Source organism: Neopelma chrysocephalum, unplaced genomic scaffold (assembly GCF_003984885.1).
Source record: "Neopelma chrysocephalum unplaced genomic scaffold, ASM398488v2 Primary Assembly neopelma1_89, whole genome shotgun sequence".
In the NCBI taxonomy this organism is placed as follows: Eukaryota; Metazoa; Chordata; class Aves; order Passeriformes; family Pipridae; genus Neopelma; species Neopelma chrysocephalum.
Window position 1 is genome coordinate 412,507 of NW_020897751.1, and position 21,101 is coordinate 433,607.

Consider the following 21,101-nt stretch of genomic DNA (forward strand, 5'->3'; position numbering starts at 1 on the left):
AATCCTGTGATCAGCTGCTTCCAGGGCTGTACACCACTGGATAGCAGTGTGGAGGGGAAGCAATGTTTGGTTTTAATGCAGTTTTACTGGAGTTCATGCACTGGTTTTCTCCTACACAGGATTATCCGATGGTTTTCTCAAGTCACTGCCTCCGCTTGGAGGTTCAGAAATTTCCTTGTAGAGCTGCTTGTGGGGTTTTGCAGATTACCAGAGGGGAAAAGGCACTAATTCAGTAGCTGGCCTGCATGCAGCAGGCTCTAGGGTTTGGGGGTGAATGGTGGGCTGAAACATGAAGAAATTATGGTTTATGTTAGCGGCGTCTCTGACACATCAGTGTCTGCACAGAGAGATTCTGTTCAGAACCCTTTGATTTCTCCAGTGTATGTCACCACCTGCCAACAGTTGCTTGCCTTCACTCTGATATCATTTGAACTGTAAAATATTTGAAGACATTTGCCAGCCAGTTGGCTGTTGAGTGTAGACAATGTAGACGCTTTAATTTCTTTGTCATTTAATCCTAAGAGTATGTTCACATTTAAACAGGCAACAGGCACCATTTCACCAACAAAATGCGAAGTTCGGGAAGTGTCTGGAATGATGGACGTTTCCTTCCCATCCCTAGGCAAAAGCATGTGTTTCTTAGATGGATAATCAAGGCTGTCTGTCCAGGCAGACACACACAGCCATGTTCCTCTCCAGAGGCATTAGCCCAGCTGGGAAAGGATGGCATTGCATCTGATCGGTGTAAATTAAGGTCCTCCATAATGGAAAACACCCCATACAGTCACTGCCTGGATACCTGGATATCCTGGTCTGGGTACCAGTGGGCTCTTGTTGTCTCAGCCTGTTTGGGGCCAGCTGAACATCTCGTTGCTGTTCTCTGGGAAGCAAAGATGACTGGCAAGAACAGAAATACGGAGCTTAAGTAATTTATAGCTCCGTGCACACATTTAAACCCAAACTGGAAGAAAAGTAACTAAGACAGACTCTTTCCACTCTGGTTAAATCACCCTTCTGCAGCCTTAACTTCTCCGTGGCAGATGGAAGAACATAACCATAAATATGTTTGCAGAAGCTGCTGAAATATTTACGTGGCACGGCACAAGTGCCCAGTAACAACTTCCTTCCAACGAGAAACCCAGCTGAAAGCTGTCTGCCAGTGCTGTGTGGAGATGAAATGCCACATACCACTTTAAATTCTAATTTTGCCTGTGATAAAAGCTCCCCATAACAGATGGGAGCATTAAGCACGTTTTGAAGGAGCGGTGTCTGAGGCTGCTGATAGCAGCCCCACAGAGGTAGCACGTAAGCCCTGTCATCTGACAGATAAGGCCTCCAGCATTTGGAATATCTCATCCAAGGCCACTGTGAGCTTCCTGTTTCCCTCGTGCAAAAGATGGGAGTGGATACCCAGCCATTTTGTGTCAAAAGGGATCCGAAGGGAAAAGCTTTGTTAAATGGCATAGGAGAGAAATAATTAAATAGATGTGGATGACACTGCCAAAGAAAAGCAGCTTTGTCTCCTGAGACTTGGGGGGAGAGGGCTGGGATTTTGCATCTGAGAAGTGATGGGCTTTGGTCCCAAATATGAATTATGCCTTTATCACAAACACCTCAGGTCCTTCTCGTGTTTACCAAGTCTCCAGATGTTTTAGATTGCTTTAGGATCCACCAAATATTTAAATATGCAGGGTTGTCAGGGTGTGCAATGATGGGATGGAAAATGTCAGGGATGGGTGTGAGCAATGTACTGAAAGCTAATTACCCCTCTTTAGTCTGTTACCAGTGGTGGAAAAACGTAAATAGCGTGTCCGTGGACCGGGAATTTCACAGGGGTTGCAGAAACCTAATGCCTTGCACGGCAAATTAGAGAGTTCCAGGGCGGGAGGAGCTAACAGGTGTGTGTTCAAGGTAAAGCCCCTTTTTTATAACCAGCACTGCATCCTGCTTGCCTCCCCCGGTCAGTCCATGGGGAAGATTGGCATCGGATCTCCCAGGCTGCTGGCCTTGGAAAGGGGCAGCAGGGCTGTTGAGCTGCTGCTGTGGTGGGCAGCAGGCACGGCTGCCCCGTGTCCCCAGGCTGTGCCCACGGGCTGTGTTGGTGTGAGTGGCATGGCCCAGGTCCCCTGTGAGAGGAGTCACTGTGTGGAGAGGGCCCCTCGGCTGCTCCTGCTCACAGCTCGTCCCGCTCCTCCTCGCTGCAGATGCAGGCGCTCCTCTGGCTGTTCATGAAGGGCCGGCAGCCCAGCGTCCACACGGCGTTGAACACGGTGTCTGCCACCGACTCGCAGGCTGGGGACAAGCACAGGGACAGACAGGTGAGTGGTGGCACCCACTGAGCTCCCTGGGCTTTGGGGTTTGCCCCTTGGGGGCTCTCATCCTCCCCCTGGGAACTGCATCCTTAGAGACCCCAAGGTTCCCTTCTGTGGGACCAGGGGCTCCTCTGCTCCCTCTTCTCTCCCCTCTCACCCCCTCCTTTCATGCCTCTCTCAGGCTTTACGGGGTGATGGATCACCTGGGGCTCTGCAAACAGCACTGTTTACCAAGCATATTTCCCAGGAGTCTTTCCTGGCTCCCTCTCCCCTCAGTTTAGCCTGTAGCCACTCTTAACCAACCTTGTTGTGCTTTTGGAGAGTTATGATGCCAGCAGGAAAAATCCTCCTGCAGTTGGAACAGCTGAGTGCCTGACTGCTAGCCCCTCCTCATCCCAAAAAGCAACCCTGAAACTGCTTGTCAGTAAATAATTGGTCATTATTAGGACTTTAGGGTTTACTCACTGGCATAACATTGATTGTTGTATGCATAATAAATTTGGGGAAGCCTTGCCTTTGGGACTGTCTTCTCCCATCTCAGACTCTCCGAGCACCTCGGAGCTCCTGCTCCTTTGGGAGTTGAAGAGGCTGTGATGAGTCAGTGGTAAAACCAAGGCTTTGGCAAACTGGCACTTGCTGCAGCTGGGATGTTTGTGCCCACACGAAGGGAGTGCAGCTGCTCTTCCCCTGCCTGCTTTCCCTGGGCTCCTGGTGAGTCAGTGGAGAGGATCCCAGAGAAGTGACACGGTGGGGAGCCATCTGCACTAGTACTGCTGTTACAGACCTCCCATGTGTCCTAATCAGGCTGTGCCTTCAGAAAACAAATGCATATTGAAGGACACCTTACAGCAGGGCATCAGCAGAGATTACCAAACACAGCCCTTACCAAAAAGCTCTTCTCAGACTTGCAGAATGAGCCTTTTAAAATTTAGGCAAACCCAGGGTGGCACTTGAGCTGCTGACACATCACTAGAGCTTTCATTAGCACTCCTGGGCAGTCCAGACCTGCCCTGGATGGCTCAGCAGTGGCTCAGCCACCACCCACACTGTGGTGTGTCCCTGCAGCCATCAGCATCTCTTATCTGGGAACCACATCCCGGACAGTCCTGTCCTTGGTCTCCCAGCTTGTTGGCCCTTGGCCACAGACAGGACAGGTTTAGTGTGTGGCTTTGGTGGCTCTGGAAAGTTTTTGGTATCCTATGTTTGAACTCTTTGGGAGGGCATCTAAGCTTTGAAGGAATTGCTTCCAGGGTTTTTTTGTTAGGTTTTGGGGGGTTTTTTGTTAGGTTTTTGGGGGTTTTTTTCCTTTCTACATTGTAATGTTTTCCAAATGCCAGAATACCTGTAGGTCTCCAGCCTCAGGACAGAAGTGTGTGGCAGAGGGGGCAGATCTGTGTTCTCACCCATCTCTGACCCACCAGTGACAAGTGCAGGGCAGAAGTGCTGCTCCCTACTGCCGATTTTTGCTTCTTCTGGCAAGGAAAAAGGGCTCTTTGCCCTCCCCCTCCCCTCCCTCCCCAGGGAATGCCAGCCCGGGAGCCCACCTTGGACCTTGGAGACGAAGCCGAGGCTGCGCTTGAGGTCGGAGCAGATGGAGTGGAGGCACCAGCGGAACTTGGCGTCACAGCGGTACTTGTTGGCCCCGCAGGTGTCATAGCAAATGTCCAGCTGGTTACAGCACTTGGTCATGGCAGGGATGCCCAAATCTAGCTGGGGAAAGAGAAAAGAAGTGTCCCTGGGCTGTGTCCTGGCCTCAGGCTCACACAGCTGTGACGGGTGAGGTGCTGCAGAGCCCAGCTGGTTCCTTCTCCAGAAGTTTCCCCGGATAGCTGGGGCAGAAGGAGGGAACGTGTGATGCTCCCTCACCATCTGAAGAAAGTGGGGACAGTGGTGCAGATTCAGTGCAGGGTAGATCCCATCCCCTTCTCCCCTCTCTGTCACAGGGAATAAACCTCTGGCAGGGAGGGGGAAACAGCCCCTCCACAACCATTTGCTGGTTTTCATTTGTCTGAGCTCATCAGACAGCTCCATGTCCTTGCCAGCAGTGGCAAAAGCCCCTTTTTCCTCCTTTTCCCAAAATGTAACAAGTCCTGCATTTTGGCCTAATAAATCTGCCATAGGTGTTTCTAATGACTTATTTCTCAGAGATGCACTTGTGAGGCCAAGGACAAACACGGTGTGGTCAGGGGAGTTCTGCTCTCCTGGAGTAAACAGCAAGCTTAGCTAATAACCGTGGGAGTGAGGGGGCAGAAGGGCTGTCTTCTGGAGAGATTGGACTCATTAGCTTGTTATAAATTATTCCTCTTTTTGGCCTTCCTCATGTAATATTTAGGAGATGAATTGTTCCTTCGTTGTGCCCGTGATTGCCCATGTCAGGAGGAGCTACCACAGACATACCCACAAGGTTTGCAATGAAATAGAGCTTAAGGGACTAAACCTAACATGGAAAATGGGCTGCAAAGAGAGGGGCTTTCAGAGCAGGAATCTGCCTAATTGCTGCAGACTTCATGGGCTGCATGAGCTAAAGGGGAATTCCTGCTCTGAGAGCCTCCTGGGAGTGCTTTTCCCAGCGACTCCAATATGATTTCATTAATTGCCTTTAAAATAACAGGCAGGTGTAGCATCAAAACCCGTGTGTGTAATTCAGTGCTTGGCAGAGGCAAAAAGCCTGGGAGTGGTGGAGGATGCACTCAGGTGTTGCTCTGTGCACACTCTCACCGAGCTTCCCAGCACTGAACACGTTCCCTTCTCCCTTCTCGGAATTATGGGCTGGTTTTGGGACTGGGGAGCTGCCCCCTTTGGGAATGGGGGTGTGGCAGTACATACACTTTCAGGTACCTTGAGCCCCAGAAAATTGGAGCTGCAGCCGTTGGGTTCCTGGGGCTTGTAGTGAGGTCGTGGCATTGGAGCCTTCCCTGGGAAAGAGAGGACAAGGGTTAGGAAAGCCCATCTTCCCAAGAGGTAGCACCAAAAAGCAAGGAGTGGCAGACAGCTCCCCTTTGGTCTGCATCCCCAAAGGCTTCATTCTGGTCCAGGAATGTGCCTCCTGAGAGCTCTGCACAGCTGGGATCACCCAGGTGGGGGTTTAACTCCTGCAAGAAGCTGCCAGTTACACCACTAGCTTAGCAAGGGGTTTCTGTCCACCCTCAGTTCTTCCTTGGTGTTGGTGTGCTATGAGGCTCCACAAAATTGTGTTAGACCTTGCATGTCTGATCTGACTCTGAGCAGGTCTTCTTGGTCCATTTTCTGCAGATGGGGATGCACTGCCACGTTTTGCAAATCGTTTCTATTCCTTTAATCCCTGCACCTCCCTCACTCTGCTTCTTGATATGCATAAAGGAGCAAGAATTCCCTCTATGAGTAATTATTTACCTAATGCAGAAAGAGTCCAGCAAACAGTAAGTGGCTTCAGCAGCATTTTAATCATTTTATTCTGATTTTTGAAGGTGTGCAGGCCCTCCTGTGTCCCAGCCATGCTGGAGTTCTGTGTATGGCTGACAGAGAGCTCTGGGCGTGAGGGGTGGGTGCTCAGGACTGGGGTGGGAACCATCCATGTGGAAAGGAGATGTGGCTATTCCCTGCCCTGTCTCATCCTCTTTCTGTTATCCCCACCTCACCCCCATCTCCGGCTAAGCCAACACCCCCTGTTTGGGGAGAACAACTCTCCAGGCTGCGTGTGTGCCTTGGTCCTGCTGCACAAGGAGTGTGTTTGAGGGTGGGAGAGGATTCTCCCCTGGAGAAGTTGTGGAGACCCCCCTCAGGGAGCTGGGTTTCTCTGTGCACTCCCTCAGTGTGTGTTCAGTGCTTGTTTCAGTCCCAGCTGGGTTTGTAAAAGGGGGATCTCCAATGCAGAGTGAGGTGTTAAAACATTTGTCACAGAATATCCTCAGTTGGAAAGGACTCACAAGGGTCACCGAGTCCAACTCCTGGGGCTGCCCAGGACACCCCAACAATCCAACCCTGTCTCCAAACCCTCCTGGAGCTCTGGCAGCCTTGGGGCTGTGCCCACTGCCCTGGGGAGCCTGTTTGGTGCCCAATCACCCTCTGGGGGAAGAACCTTATTCTAATATCCAGCCTGACCCTCCCTGACACAGCTCCAGCCATTCCCTGGGTCCTGTCACTGCTCTGGGAAGACACTGTAAGCTGTGTGACTGTTCCAACAAAGACATGTGAGCTGAGTCTTCTCTAAGTCTGTCACATCAAGGGTTAAGTTTCTGCTTCCCTGAGCACTGCTAGAGAATTTATATAGACATTAAATGGATCTAGTTCAGCCCTTCAGACAGGGTTGGGTTCTTTTAAACTCAATTTCCACTGCTTTCTCCTTGTCAGCACCGATAATTATTTAAGACTCGTTCCCCTTTTTTGTGTTGAGGTACCTAAAATGCCAGTGGTTAATATAGCCATAAATCTACTGTGCTCTTGAGAAGACCTCACAGCCAAATGCCTCAAAAGGTCTTATGTAGGAGTGTTCCCAGCACCTGCTCAGTTAAAAATTGTCAGGGTGGTTTAGTTTAAATAACAGATTTGCAACAAATAAAGAAGAAACTGAAATCCTGTTCAGCTGTGAGATGCCAACAGCCAATTTTCCCCTTCCAAAGGAGCCTTGTTGTTCTTTTGGAAGGGGATGAGAATTCAAACTCAGAATTCAAATGTTCCTGAGCTGAGGTAGGAGGCAAAGTTCAAAATCCACAGTGGGTTTTGCAGGATGGAGTCAAATTGGAATTACTTGCTTGTAATATTAAGTTATGTTCCTGCAGCACATTGCCAATTAATGGGGTAAGGTAAGTCAGAGCAGGGGTGAGGCTGTTTGGGGATATGGAGAGTTCCAAGCTCCATCATCCGGTTCCAAGCCACGGATAACTCTGTTTCCAGAGCAAACCTTCCATTAAGCTGACGTCACAGCTGTTAGAATGCCTTAGAAAGTTGTCCTGAGGAAAAAACCCTCACGTGAGAGGTGTGGTGATAACAAAACACTGAACTGCCTCCGAGATGAGCCCTTGTAGGAAACCTGCCCCCTCCTCTCTGAAAATAGAGCTTAATAATTTGTAAAGTGCCTCTTTGTGAACTCTTACTCCACTATTAACCTCTCTCCCACGCCTTGTTTTCTAGTTAACAGGAAAACAAAAGCAGATCAGAAACACCAGGCGTTCCAACTCTCCACGAGCATCAACTCCCTGCTCCTGTTCCCACTTATTGCTTGCCCATCCTTGCAGTCAAGAAAATATATTCCAGGGCACTGCCTTGTTGGCAGAGCCTTGGAACTGAAGTTGAGTGTCCCTGCTGCAGTTTGAGGTCTCCAGGCTGTTGTAGCTGTTCCCAGGGGCTGGAGAGCAGCCAGCTGGCTGGAGCAGCTGCTGCCCATGCAGGAGGTCCCACACACTGCAGTGCTGGGACCCTGGCAGGGGAGGTGTGTTTCTGCCTGAATAGATGGTCTCGGGGCTCCTGGCACTTTTGGGTGGTCCATTGTTGTTTCTGTGCCCCAGGCAGGCTTCGAGCAGAGGTTCCCCTGCTTACCACAGCCTTTTAGTGCAGTGCTGGAGAGCCTGACTTTGAAGGCTCTTTTCCCACAGCCTGGAGGTGCCTCCTCATCTCAAGGCCTTCAGGGCCAAATGCTGGGCAAAGCATTGAAGTCCTGCCTGGTCAGAGAGCTGAAGGAAGCTACAAAGGCTTTACTCCCAGCTCAGACTCTTTGTTTCCCCTGAGGTGCCCAGGGGGACTTTGTAAGCAGGAGCAGCTGTTTGCCAGTGAATGCCAGTGTAACCCTGATGTCCTGATTTAAGGGAATAATCCATCAAGTTGTTTGTTTTCAGACCTCACTAACTGCTGAAAAATCAAGAGTCTTAGAGCCAAGTGCCATGTGCTCAGCTGAAGATGGATGTGGCAATCAGAGGTGAGTCCTGACCTTTACTGGGGCAAAATAAGCTATTATTGGTATTTCTTGGCTGAAATGAAAGAAAGTAGAAGGCATAATTTTTTTGCTTTGTGCCTGGGGAAGAAAAGCATTCAGGCCCTGATTCAGCATAAAGATGGTTTGTGTTTGTTCTTGTGGGCACAGGCTGGATCTCACTGGTTTGGGATCATCCTGGCATCTTCTGCACTCACAGTTTGCAATGTCTGTGCTAGAGACTGGCACGGACAAATGGTCCTGGAAGGGTCCAGCAAGACCCTTGGAGGCACATGGGCAGTGTTTCAGTAGTTTCCTCCTTCAGCCAGTGATTAATGAGTTGTTGAGCAGAGGATGAGAACTGGGATAACGATGTGCTTGTTCCTTTTCCTTTCTAGGTAAAACACTCTCCAGTGAAACACAGGATGCTCTGGGGTTTGTGCTGCTCTCTGGAGATGCTCTTCACAGGGACAGAGGCAGGGAGAGACTCGGGGTGTGTCCAAAAGCAACGACTTCTGCAGGATTTGGTGAGTCCCTGAAAGCAGCTCTGAACACCAGCGTTGCCTCAGGCCCACTGCAGCCCCAGCCACGTTATTCCCCACCCAGGGCTTTCAGCCTTTGCATTAAGAAGGGCAAGCCCCTTTCTGCTCTGAATTTGGAGCACAGTGTGGACCTTTAGGAGGTTGTCACTGCCACACTGTGACACGGGGACAGGCTGCCCCATGGGCACGTGGCCCCATGCTGTGGGGTGTGTGGGGGCTGCCTCCCCCAGGCACTGGGGACACCAGTGGCCCTCCTGAGCTGCTGCAGAGAGGCAGCCTGAGCTGGGGGGGCTGGGGGGCCCTGGGCTGAGGTGTCTGACTCCCTCCATTCCATGGGGAGGAGTTGCCTGGCCTGCTGCCCTCTGTTTACTGTTAGCGTGGGACCTGGGGAGCAGAGCTGGCAGGAGTGGGAGGACAGATACATATACATGTTATTCAGAAACAGAACAAGAAACCCAACAACTTTCAGACTGATTTTAACCTCCCTGTGGCCCCATTTTGGCTAAGCATGCCCCCTCTGCCCCTGACAGTGGGCTCAGGTCATCCCTGCAATATCTGTTTCTCCCAGCACCCTGGCTGGGAGGGGCAGGAGGTCCATGGGATGCATTCAGACTGAAAGGGAGTCAGTGGGATCTCCCCAAAGCATGGAGTGTTTTTGTGAAAATCGATGGTCAGGGAAGGAGAGGGGTTGAAATCCCTCTGTGCTCACAAGCACCTTGCCTGGGCAGTCACTAGGGGTGTGGGATGAAGCTGGGGGAAAGGGGCTGCCAGGCTGCTGTGGATGGGCAGGCTGAGGTGACAGAGGACAAGATTTGCTGTGGGGACAGTTGCAGGAGGCTGGGGAGAGGATGCAGTCCGTAGGAAGCCTCCTTGCTTGCTCCCAAGCAGGTTGTTTCAGCAGGTACCCTGCTGATGGTGGTGCTGCCCGTGTCTGTCACCCCACAGACCTGCAGCTCTGCACACCCTGCCCTGCCCTCCCTGAGACCCCCTTCATCCTGCCCCTGGCACAGACCAAATTCCTCCTTTTTGGTAAATCGCTCTAAAGTGCAAGGCAAGCGAGAGCTGCCTCATTCCACCGCGAGTACTAAATGTTCCCCCGGTCTCCTCCCTGTTCTTTCCCCTCCTCCAGCTCACAGCTGCTGGATAAGGGCACTCTGAGAGTTGCTGAGGTTGGGGCCGCGGGCTCAGCCTGCCCTCTGGGGCCTCTCTGCCCACCCTGCCCTTCTGCAGGGCTCCAGGCAGCTGGGCAGCCTGGGTACCCCTGTGCCCCTCCTGCAAAACCTGGGTCCTCTCCTCCTTGCCACCCTGCCCGGGGCTCTGAGCTCGGGCTGTTCCTGGGCACAGGGAGGGATGAGGGCTCAGTGTCCCTGTGCGGGCATGGCAGAGAAGGTGTGACCGTGCCGAGCACAGCAGGGGCAGGTCATGGGGAGCAGAGCTGGCTGTGCTCAGGGAAGGAGAGGGGAGCCAGCAGCAGTGAGGGCACTCACCGTACCGACATCTGTACTGACAGACGCCGTTCTTCCCCCCGAGCAGCTCCAGGAAGGAGTCGAAGTAGCTGTTGACCGTTTCGAAGCCGTCCCGGATGGTGTCGATGCCCCAGTCGGAGTAGGATGACTCTGCCTGTGGGTCCTGTGTGCCCTCCCCTGCTGCCCCCTCGGAGCACTGCCCCGGCCCCAGGCAGAGGCACAGCAGCGCTGCCCGGAGCAGCAGCCCCATGCTGCAGTGCAGCCCCGGAGCCTCGGGAGCAGTGGGATGGAGCTGCCCTGGGTGGGAGGCAGGTAAGCACCCCCTCCCTGGACTTTAGACACTGCCGGGGAGCCGGCATGAGGTCACTGCAGCCGGAGAGCAAAGTGCAGCGCCGGGATTCGGGCCCAAGTTCACCTCTCAGAGGTGTGAGTTTGCACAATCCCGCTGGAACAGGCTCAGCCCCCGGGGCTCCAGCTCCCCGAGAGGGACCCCTCCCTAAGGGGCTGAGCGGGGTCTGTCTGCCCAGGACCCTCCACCTGCCCCATAAGGCCACCCCACTCCCTCCCCAGCCTGTTGGGGGATGAGTATCTCTGTCCAAAATTTCTGCTGCCCAAGCAGTAGATCAGCACACTGAGGAGCACCCCTTGCCTTTTCCAGTGCCTGCTGGGTACGGGATAGGGTGGGATGAGACCCAGCCTAGCTGCTCCCAGCAAACCCTGTGGGACCACAGAGCCCCAGAGGGATCGATCCAGCAACTTAGAATAGTTTGGGGTTACAAACACTGCATTGGAGCAATTCCTTGGCATCACCTCCACTTCCAGTATCAGTGCTGTAGATGAGTATTTGCCTTTGATGGGGCTCCTGAAGGCTGATGTTACAGCTTCTATGGAATGCCAGCATTGCCAAATTAAACACACATTGCTGACCCAGAGTGAGGAAGGGCTGGCACCAAACCCTGAGCCAGGAAAGGGGCTTGTAGGGGAGCTGCAGGTCCCAGCTCTGGGGTGGGACTGCCCTGCCAGAACCCAGGGCCCTGCACAGCTGATGGACAGTTCAAGGAAATTACTCCTTGAAAAGGAAACAATCAAATGAACACGAGCAGCAGAAAGACAAGGCAAACCACTGATAAAGAATAGGGAAGGAAAATGGCATGGGAAGCCTCTGGCTGCTCTCAGAAAACTTTTGGGATGTGTCCCAGCACAGCACTGCTCCTCAGGGGGAGCTGGGCAGCAGGTCTTTCAAATATATGGCAAACACAAACACCAATTCTGGCATTTTATTGTCTTGCAGGATATTCAGCCTCACTGTGTTGCTGCTTCTGAAGGGCCAGAGCCCCGTGGTAGTGCCTGTGTCTTTCTGGATATGGCCATGTGTGATGTGCTCCAGACCTGGGATAAAGGAGGAAGGACCACAGCCAAGTCTTGGTTTCCCAGGCAGGTAAGTCAGAGAAGTGGGGAAGAGGAGCAGACAAGGTGGTTGGTCCCATTCCTGTGGAATGGTGTGGAGCCAGAGGCAGCTGCTGCCTTCTTGTTCCATCTGTTCTGAGGCCCAGCTCTACTTGGGCTCAGTTCCTGGCTGGGGGGAACATGTGAGGAGTGCAGGAGATCCAAAGGGAACCTCAAACCAGCTTTGTCTTTTGAGAGCTAAACCTGGGTGCAGAGAGCATTGGGAAGGGGGGTTGGCAGTGTCCAAGCTGCAGACAAGGAGGGGGAGCACTGTAATGCCTGGTGAGAAATTAGGGTGATGTTTTGGGCTGAGCTAGAGGTGCCAGGTTGCTCCCAGAGAGTCTGTTCCCTGGATCCTGGGAACCAGCCAGCCCCTGCCTCTAAGTGAGCCTTTTGTGACACCTGTGTCACCCCTGGCACAAAGCACAGGATGGTGAAGTAAGGATTTCCTGCAGGAGCACTGGAGAGCTCAGGCTTGTCCTGCTGTTCAGACCCTGCTGGGGACTGATCTGTTGGTTGTGGGTGGAAATGGTCCCTGGAATTTGGTGCCAGGGAGCCCCAGTGAAGGGAAAATCGGGCTTAGCAGTCCCGTGCTGTGTCTTTGGTGTCTCTGCTCAATCCCTGTCCTGCCTGACACTCCAGTTTGCAGTCCCAGTGCTCCCAGCCCTTACCAACAGCCTGGCAGAAGTTAAAAAGCCAACCAGCTGTTTAGGAATGGCTTGGAAATGTGTAGAGCCCCTGGGTGTCTGTGCTTGGTGCCATGCTTTTATATGGAGCCTTTTAGGGTTGCTCCAGAGGCAATTCCAGAACGCAGCTTTTTTTTGTCATCCTTTGGTCCCTGGTGCCTGATCCATGTGCTGCTGAAGGCAAACAGAGAGGGAAAAAATGCCGGCAGGGGATGCAAACCACAGGGAATTGTGTCATGAGCAGGACATGCAGCCTGGAGGGGGTGGCTCTGGAGCCCAGGCTGTTTGCAAAATCAATTGGAATTAGTTAGGAAAGCTGAATAGGGTGGGGAGGGAGGAGCTGGCAAAGTGCAGAGCCCGGGAAAAGAGGAGTCAGAAACTTTCCTGCCCGGTTGTCACTTGCCCTGGAGCAACGGTTTGTGAATAAAAAGCAGTTTAACTGCTTTTCCAAAACGTGGCAGCCCCTGTGCCCTGCCCTGGGGATGAGCCACTCTCCTTCCTCCCTCCCTCCTGCTTCCTTCCTCCACTCCCCACACCAGTCTCCTGAGACGTTTCCAGTCCAGCTGCAAATAGCCCGGTTGCACCCAGACTTTAAGATCTGAAGACCAGGAAAAATGTAGGATTGAGTAAAAGTGACCCACAGTTCCCTTGGGGAGCAGCGAGGAACTCCCCGACATGGGTGTGCACAGCAGGTACCTGGCCTTGGACCCACTGCAGCTGAAAATGCCCCCTCCCTGGGCCGGTTTTGCTCTCTCTGAAGATTGAGATGCTGTTTGTGAACTCTGACAGCTGGGTTCTGAACCTTGTCCTGACCCCGGGGTACACTCCTGACTCGGTGCATTCATTTGTGCCTCTGTAATGCTCAAATATAGAGCGGCCCCGGGCTGGGGTGAGTCACACATTCCCAGGGACACTCAGGCTGCTGGCAGCCCTGCAGCAGGAGGGAGAGGTGACTGTACCCAGAGGGAGAGGTGACTACACCCGTCCCAGCGCTGGGCGCCTGCGTCCCCCACGCTTACGGGAGTGAAGCCCATCCCATATGGAGCTGGAAAATCTCTCTTGGCTTCACACTGGGAGCAGCTGGAGCTGCTCCAGCTCCTCTAGTGCCTTCCCTTCTCAGAGCACGCTGCCATAGGTCTGTGCTGTGCCGGGATCCTTCCCTTGGTGTCCTGCTGGGGGTGTGGGATTGAGGCACTGAGCTCTTCTTCCCTGGGCTTTGGATGGCTCCAGGTCTTGCTGGTCGGTGTTTAGCACAGGGAAGAGGCAGCTTGTGGTTCAGGTCAGTGGGTGATCCGTGGCTGCTCCAAAGGCTGGGTTGGGAGCCAGATGAGTCACTGATTATGGGAACAGAGAAGTGCAGCTCAGTGACGAAATACCCAAGGCTGAGTCGGTCAGAGTCCAGCAGCTGGAGGAAGATGGGTGGGTGGGTGAAGATTCCCTCCCTCATGGGGGCTGTGCTCAAGTGTGTGAGCAGGTCCAGTCTCTCCAGGAGTCCCTGGACAGGTCCCTTCAGCCCTGTGCTGCCTTCCCCCATCCATAGGAGGTGATTCTGCCCCTCAGGTGAGACCCCCCTGCAGAGCTGCTCCAGCCCTGGGAACAGCACAGCAAGGACATGGAGCTGCTGGAGCCAGTCCAGAGGAGGCACCAAGGTTATTAGAGGGATGGAGCACCTTTCCTATGAGGAAAGGATGAAAGAATTGGGATTGTTCAGCCTGGAAAAGATAAAGTTCTGTGGAGACCTTAGAGCCCCTTTCAGTGCCTAAAGGGGCTCCAAGAGAGCTGCAGAGGGATTTTGGACAAGGGATGGAGTGACAGGACAAGGAGGAATGGTTTTAAATTGACAGACAGCAGGTTTAGATATTGGGAAGGAATTGTTCCCTGTGAGGGTGGGGAGGCCCTGGCACAGGTTGCCCAGAGAAGCTGTGGCTGCCCCTGGATCCCTGGAAGTGTCCAAGGCCAGGTTGGAGGGGGCTTGGAGCAACCTGGGCTAGTGGAAGGTGTCCCTGCCCATGGCAGGGGGTTGGAATGAGATGCTCTTTAAGGTCCCTTCCATCCCAAACCATTCTGGGATTGTGTGATACTGTCAGACCCTTCCCTTCATCTCATCCCTGCCCTGTGACATTCACAGGCCCTTTTCCCTATCCCTGACCCTGTCCTGCCCTTTCAGCTGTAGCTGCTCAGTCCTTACCCTGGGGGGGTTCCTCCTGTGGTTGTGATCCCCGTGGACATGCTCTGGGTGCAGCTGTGCCAGGAGAGCCCCAGGTGGAATGGTAGGAAGCCACAGCACCTGAGCACTGGTCAGGGTGTCCCAGGGCTGATCCACTGCTCTTCCCTCCCTCCAGGGGAGGGGCAGGGCCTGCCTTGCTGAGCAGGGCAGCAGCACGGAGTGGCTGGGCATGGAATCCAGCCTCCTTTCCAAAATAAACCAACGCTGGTACACTTCAGACTCATTTCCTGTCCTGTGGCTGCCAAATCCACCAGCACATCAGCTGTGTCCGTGGGCAGTTCCTGCCCCTGAGCCAAGTGCTCTGTCAGCAGCACAAGGCTCCCTTCCACAGGCAGGAGGATCAAAGGCTTCTGACCAGCCCTTGCTGTGCTTTTTGCAGGTTCCTGATGGCCACGAATTAAGCAGGAGCTCCACTGCTCCCAAGGGTGAAGCCCAGGAATGGCTGTGGTCTATAAACCACCGAGGGTTGGATAAGGAAGATGTCAGCCTGACCTTCCTACACGTGAGTGCTTGGTCTTCCTGTGGTGCTGTTGGAGTCTCTGGTGCTTTCTTCCCCCCCTAGAACTATCCAGAGTAAGTGGTTGTTTGACCTCGGGCTTCAGGAACCAGATTTGTCACCCTTGGGAAAGGGTCTGTGAGCAGCTGCCCCTCTGCTGTGCCTGTTCCAGCCCCAGATCTCGGGTGGTTACTGAACCCACCAACCACTGCCCTGGGACACAAAGGCTGGGCCACACTCCTCCCCCAGAACTCCTTGCCCTAAATTTTTAGGCACAAGGTGCTTTGGGCCCAGCACTATCTGCCCTCCCCTTTTGCAGTCCTTCAGTGCCCAAAGTGTAGCATTTAACAGGAATTTGTGACGGGAGCATCTCCTGCCCCTGCCCCCCGAGGCGGTGAAGGGAGGAAGATGAGCTCCATCTTCCACAGTGCTAAACCCCTGTGTGATGAGATTTACAGCAGCCACATACAGGACAGCTGGATGTGGAGGATTTCTCACTGCTGATGGCAGTGGCCTTTATTTGAAGCCCGTTCTCTTTTTTTTTTCTCTTTTTTTTTTTTTACATAAAAAATTTTATTACAAAAAAAAAGTAACAGTAAGGCAGTTTCTCAGCTGTCAGTCACTGTGAGCCAAACAGTTTTCAAACATCTTTAATACAAAACTAGATTCACACAGGAGCCACGCTCGGGATCCAAAAGCCCTTTGAGAAATGGGGGTAAGGCAGAAAGCAGCAGCACCAGTGGAATCCCTCACAGTCAGCATTGGGTACATGGACACTACTGCAGTGGAGGGAGTAGAAACAGGGATTGTCTGCAGTTTAAAAATATCAAATGACCTTTTGTCATAATCTGGGATGTTCCTGATGTGCCTCAGCAGACTGGAGGTTTGCTTTTGGGGGACTTTTTTTTTTTTTAATCAAGTGAAATTTTCCAATGTCAAAAGACAAATTATTTTTCTTTCCTGAAGAATTTTCTTGGAGTAGTTCACTGCTTTAAAAAGTCGTGCACTAAACCATTTTCCCTCCCCAGGCAATGCCTCTGAGAGACCTTCCTTAAAATGCTGTTTATCACTGGAAGTACTGGCTGGTACTGAGGTGAGGGAAGGAGCTGTTGAGCAAAATTCCCCAGCTCCAGCTTGTGGTTCATCCTTGGCTGTTGGTTGAAGGGAGATGGGAATAGCAAACCCAAGTGCTGTTTTCCACCTCTGTTCATGGTGGCAGCACAGGGATTTCCTTTTGTGCTTGTTCACTGTGTGGGACTGGCTCCCTGCAAGCATTTATGGACACCCCAAAGGCAAGATCCCCAACACCACACTGCTCATTGTATCCTTTTTTTACTTGCAGGGAAGTGGCAGGAGGTACCTGCAGCCATGGAGCTTATGAAACTAAAAAAGATGGCAAAGAGAAAAAAAGAAGACCATGGATAGGAATGGAGATGGACAAAAAAGGGAGAAAACTCAGGTAGGCAGAAATATTATGTTGGGTTTTTTTAATGATTACAATGTAGCACTCAAAGATCCCCTCTGCTCACCCAGCTCTTGAATTCCTTTAGATCAGCTGCTGCTCTGGGGGAGCAGCTGCCTGGAATAAAGGAGCAGTGCAGATGTGAGACTGTATTTGTGTCCTGAGGTGCTGGATGGACTTTGCTTCCCCTCTGCCCAAAGCACAGGCCCAGTGCAGGGAGGAGCAGGGCTGAGGAGGAGCAGCTCTGTGGCCCCACTGCTGCCAGGCTCAGCAGGAATTCAACAATGCATTTTCCAGCAAAGACCTTAAAGTGTCTTCTGATCCTCCAACTATAGTACCTTGAACTGCACTCCCAGTATTCCAGAGGTATTTCTAGCACGTTAACAATTGGTTTTGTCTACGTTTCGGCTCAATTTTCAAGACTTTATTGAGGCAGAAGACCCAATTAACCAAAATTGGAATTTTTTCCTTGGCAAAGACTTCAGGCTTCACCCCTAATCAGTAAAACCATAATCATCCAGAAAATTGGACTGTTTAGGTAGAGTCAGGTGCAGCTCCCTTTGATTTTTGCCCTCATGCTAGTGGAGTAGTTGGTTATTTTGCTATAAAAATCCTGCTGTGGAAGGGACAGGGTTCATGACAGTGAGCCTGCATCTAAAGAAGGGTCAGGACTATAAATAAATAGGGTGACAGTTTCTCAGGAAACCTCGAGAGCTGTGAGGAGGATGAGGGTGGAGAGCATTCTGTGAGGACTCTGTGTCACCTCAGCACCTGAAGTCTCTTCACCAATTTGAAATTCCAGCGTCCTAAGGCACAACTATTTTGATTAATGAAGGTGGGAACATCCCACCCCCTGCCCGAGGAGCAGATGGAAGAGCTGGCTGCTGGGACAGAACAAAAGCAGCATTTGTTCACGTGGACAAACATTCCAGAGGTGGGGAAAGGTGGGCTGTGGGTGTTGTCAGGCTGCTCTGACACAGGCACAACACTGGGGAAGCGTCCTGGCCGTGCCTGTGGAACTGCTGGCTCATGGTGTCAAGGTTAGGAGCCAAATTCCCCACAGGGGCCAAGAAGGAAGACAATTTAAAACTTGGGGGGCTTTTGTGCATGTGGGAGAACAGGTTAAAACGTGGTAATAACCCATTTTCCAGAGAAACACAAAGGATGCCTGCAGTTCTCAACAGCAGTGGTCAGGCACTCTGGGAAAACAAGGAGCTGAATGTCTGGAAATTCAGCAATAGGAATGGGTGTAACTCAGAGTTCCTTAGAGGGGAGCCCTCCCATGACATCCCCCCTGTTTTCCCACACTGCTCAGAGGGATGATGGTGACAGGAACACCACACACAACACCACAGTTAGTTGTGGCCCTCATCTGTATTTTGTCCTTTTTTTTTTCCCGGTAACACTCGTAAACCTCAATATTTTCTGTTCATAAAACCTCAGGGGGTACTGGGAGGGAACTAAAAGCACGTTTGTCCTGTCCACAGCTGGGGGGGACTGAACCTGGAGTGGAGTGTTAGTCAGTTGTAAACTGTTGGAGATGTGCATTGACAGGGACTGACGGCTCTGCATCATTCCAGCTCCGATAACGTGCACGGCCTTCGGAATTCCTGCCCCCGCTCGTGCAGCCATTTGTTGGATACTGCAAAGACACAAAGGGATTGGATCACTGCCTGTGGGGAGCTCCTGCTGAAGGTAAATGTGCTGTTGGTTAAGCACAGCATTATCTTAGTTTCTTAAAGAGTTTGAGTTGTGGAATCCCAGGATTTGGGTCGGAAGGGGCATTAAAATCATCTCGTTCCAACCCCCTGCTATGCACAAATGTGAAGTTGGTCTAATAAATACAAGAAGGAAAAAAACTTCCCTGCAAAACTACAGAAGACTCTTAAAAGAGATACAGTCGTACATGTATTTTATACATAAAATATGCTGCTCTATAGAATATCTGTAATGTATAGGGATGAAGTAGATAAAGTAAATTAAATAGACTTCTTTATAAAGAACTGCATTTCTGGGTGCTTTTTATCCCACCATGAAGTACAGAGGAAAAGGCAAAGCAAGGCAAGGCCCCCCCAAGGCCCAGGCTGGGGTCCCAGGCAGGTACTCACCCCATTTATTCCCCACTAGGACCGGGCAGGCCGCGTGCCGGGTGCTGTAATCGCCTTCTCCACTCGGGAACAGGTTGTACCAGAACACAGCTGTTCCCTGGAATGGCAGGGACACCCTCAGCACTCTGCTCTGCACAACACACACTTAAACACCAACTCACTTCAGGATAAAGCACAGGTAAGTGCATTTGTATTTCGGATTCTTTTACACTGGAGGATCTTTTCTACAGTCTAACATTTCCTTCCTTAGGAATGAGTCCCCTTTGACTTATTTTGTGTCCGTGTAATGCTTGGCTCTTCATTATTTTTTAAACCCCAGGACAGTGTCATTGAAGTCCCGACCAGGTTTAGAAAGCAAGATTATTTACTAAGAAGGAGCAGGAGGCCAGCCAAAGTAGACCTTATTTGAGACCCTGCTGAGGGAAAAACCTAACAGGAACATGACATTCCAAGGAGAATTCCCTACAGCCGCCTCAAGACTAAAACAACTTCAGAGATGTGAATGTTTTCAGGATGTGTTTGGAAGCACTGTGATGTTTTGCAGTCTGTGCATTAGAAGCAGCCAAGTTCCAAATGTAACCCAGGGAATGTGGGGGCCCTTGGAATCACCAGCACTGCTCTGAACTGTGAGCACCTCTGTGCTGCCATGAACAGGGCTGGGATTTTCCCTCTTTTAAAGGTTCATTTAAAGCTTCTTTCATGCCTGTGCTGTATTTTGAGGAGAAATCCCTGCTCACCTTTCTGGGCCAGACGCTGGCTCCGACTTCAGGAAAGACCGTGGCTCCCCCTGCTGCCACGTCACTCATCTGCACAGGTGGGAAACACAGGTGAGAAACAGGTGAGTTCAGGCAGCCTCGGGGGCTCTCAGGGCTCAGTAAAACAGGGTCAGGGTATTGCAGAAGTTAATTTACACCTCCCTCAAAGAGGCTGAAACCCTCCCGCTGTGGGCCCAGTGGAGCCCCAGCCTCGTCCCCTCCACTGCAGTTCCCAGGCTGATAACACTGATGGAGACACAAAACTGAACAGCCAGAAAAGTCATTGTAGGGAGCCAAACCCTCCTCACAGCACAGGGAAGAACACACGGGCTGGGGAAGGAGACAACAGGACCCCAGAGTTTGGGGCTGTTTGAGTGGGAAGTGACTGCAGTAACAACCAGAATGAACAGAGAGAATGGAACCCTTCAGTGGTGCAGAATGGGGAGGGACAGAGCTGTGACTTACATAAAACAACCAAGTAGCAATTCTGTTGCCTGTTCCCAGTTCCTTAAAAGCATCAGGCTCATCTTTCTGTGAACAAAAGGAAGCAGAGTCCATCAGCACTTCCTCGGGGCTGCTCAGAGCAGCCACTGACAGGGACTGGCTGAGACTGGGCTGGGGCAGAAGAAATCATCAACCCCTCACAATGGAATAAGGGAAATACAAGGGGGAAAGGAAAGGAAATTTCAGGAAAGGAAAGGAAATATCAGGAAATAATGTCAGAAAATAAATAACGTCAGGAAATAAAAAATAAATAACGTCAGGAAATAAAAAATAAATAACGTCAGGAAATAAAAAATAAATAATGTCAGGAAATAAAAAATAAATCAGGAAATAAAAAATCAGGAAATAAAAATAAATAATGTCAGGAAATAGAAAATAAAGTCAGGAAATAAAAAATAAACAGAAAATAAAAATAAAAACAAAACCAGGAAATAAAAACAGGAATTAAAAAATGAAAAAAGGAATTAAAATATTAAAGCAGGAAATAAAAAATGAAAACAGGAAATAAAAACAGCAAATAAAAAATAAAAACAGCAAATAAAAATAAAAACCAGAAATAAAAACAGGAAATAAAAATAAAAACCAGAAATAAAAACAGGGAATAAAAATAAAAACTGGAAATAAAAACAGGAAATACAAATAAAAACAAAAAGTAAAAACAAAAACAGGAAATAAAAGATGAAAATAGGAAACAAAAAATAAAAACAGGAAATAAAAATAGGAAATAAAAACTAAAAACCGGAAATGAAACCAGGAAATAAAAATAAAAGCAGGAAATAAAAATAAAACCGGAAATAAAAATAGGAAATAAAAATAAAAACAGGAAATAAAAATGAAAAACCAGAAATAAAAATAGGAAATAAAAATAAAAACAGGAAATAAAAATGAAAACCCGGAAATAAAAACAGGAAATAAAAATAAAAATAGGAAATAAAAATAGGAAATAAAAATAAAAACAGGAAATAAAAATAGGAAATAAAACTAAAACCGGAAATAAAAACAGGAAATAAAAATGAAAAACAGGAAATAAAAATGAAAAACCGGAAATAAAAAAGGAAATTAAAAATAAAAACAGGAAATAAAAACAGGAAATAAAACTAAAAACAGGAAATAAAAATAGGAAATAAAAAATGAAAACCGGAAATAAAAAAGGAAATTAAAAATAAAAATAGGAAATAAAACTAAAAACCGGAAATAAAAACAGGAAATAAAA

The 21,101-nt window shown here is 50.4% G+C and overlaps 2 protein-coding genes and 1 long non-coding RNA gene across 13 annotated transcripts in view; 1 reads left to right on the forward strand and 2 right to left on the reverse strand.

Moving 5' to 3' along the window:
- Positions 1 to 476: 476 nt before the first annotated feature.
- On the reverse strand, positions 477 to 10,480 carry PLA2G12B (phospholipase A2 group XIIB). 4 transcript variants are annotated; one of them, XM_027692986.1, is made up of 4 exons: positions 10,226 to 10,480; positions 5,151 to 5,227; positions 3,857 to 4,022; positions 477 to 2,292 (listed from the first exon to the last, which is right to left on the reverse strand). In XM_027692986.1, the coding sequence occupies exons 1-4, from the start codon at positions 10,452 to 10,454 to the stop codon at positions 2,174 to 2,176; spliced, it is 591 nt and encodes a 196-aa protein (XP_027548787.1). In that variant the 5' UTR covers positions 10,455 to 10,480; the 3' UTR covers positions 477 to 2,173. The 4 variants fall into 4 exon arrangements, with proteins under 4 accessions (XP_027548787.1, XP_027548785.1, XP_027548786.1 ...); XM_027692984.1 differs by having other exon boundaries at positions 5,139 to 5,227; XM_027692985.1 differs by lacking the exon at positions 477 to 2,292 and adding an exon at positions 2,636 to 3,020 and having other exon boundaries at positions 5,139 to 5,227.
- Positions 4,038 to 18,182, forward strand: LOC113972177. Of its 4 annotated transcripts, none has more exons than XR_003535784.1 (8): positions 4,038 to 4,716; positions 5,565 to 5,710; positions 7,422 to 8,202; positions 8,595 to 8,723; positions 11,496 to 11,642; positions 14,943 to 15,065; positions 16,402 to 16,518; positions 18,076 to 18,182. It is a non-coding gene; the product is annotated as an uncharacterized LOC113972177 (long non-coding RNA). The 4 variants fall into 4 exon arrangements; XR_003535785.1 differs by lacking the exon at positions 4,038 to 4,716 and having other exon boundaries at positions 5,245 to 5,710; positions 7,422 to 7,719; positions 8,123 to 8,202; XR_003535783.1 differs by lacking the exon at positions 4,038 to 4,716 and having other exon boundaries at positions 5,245 to 5,710.
- Positions 16,380 to 21,101, reverse strand: part of P4HA1 (prolyl 4-hydroxylase subunit alpha 1) — a 31,872-nt gene continuing 27,150 nt past the window's right edge. For all 5 annotated transcript variants that reach the window (XM_027692970.1, XM_027692972.1, XM_027692975.1 and 2 more), the window contains 4 exons: positions 19,850 to 19,915; positions 19,367 to 19,435; positions 18,630 to 18,726; positions 16,380 to 18,163 (listed from right to left, as the gene is read on the reverse strand). In XM_027692970.1, coding sequence (XP_027548771.1) covers positions 18,093 to 18,163; positions 18,630 to 18,726; positions 19,367 to 19,435; positions 19,850 to 19,915 — 303 coding nt within the window. In that variant the 3' untranslated portion in view covers positions 16,380 to 18,092. The remainder of the gene's footprint in view (positions 18,164 to 18,629; positions 18,727 to 19,366; positions 19,436 to 19,849; positions 19,916 to 21,101) is intronic.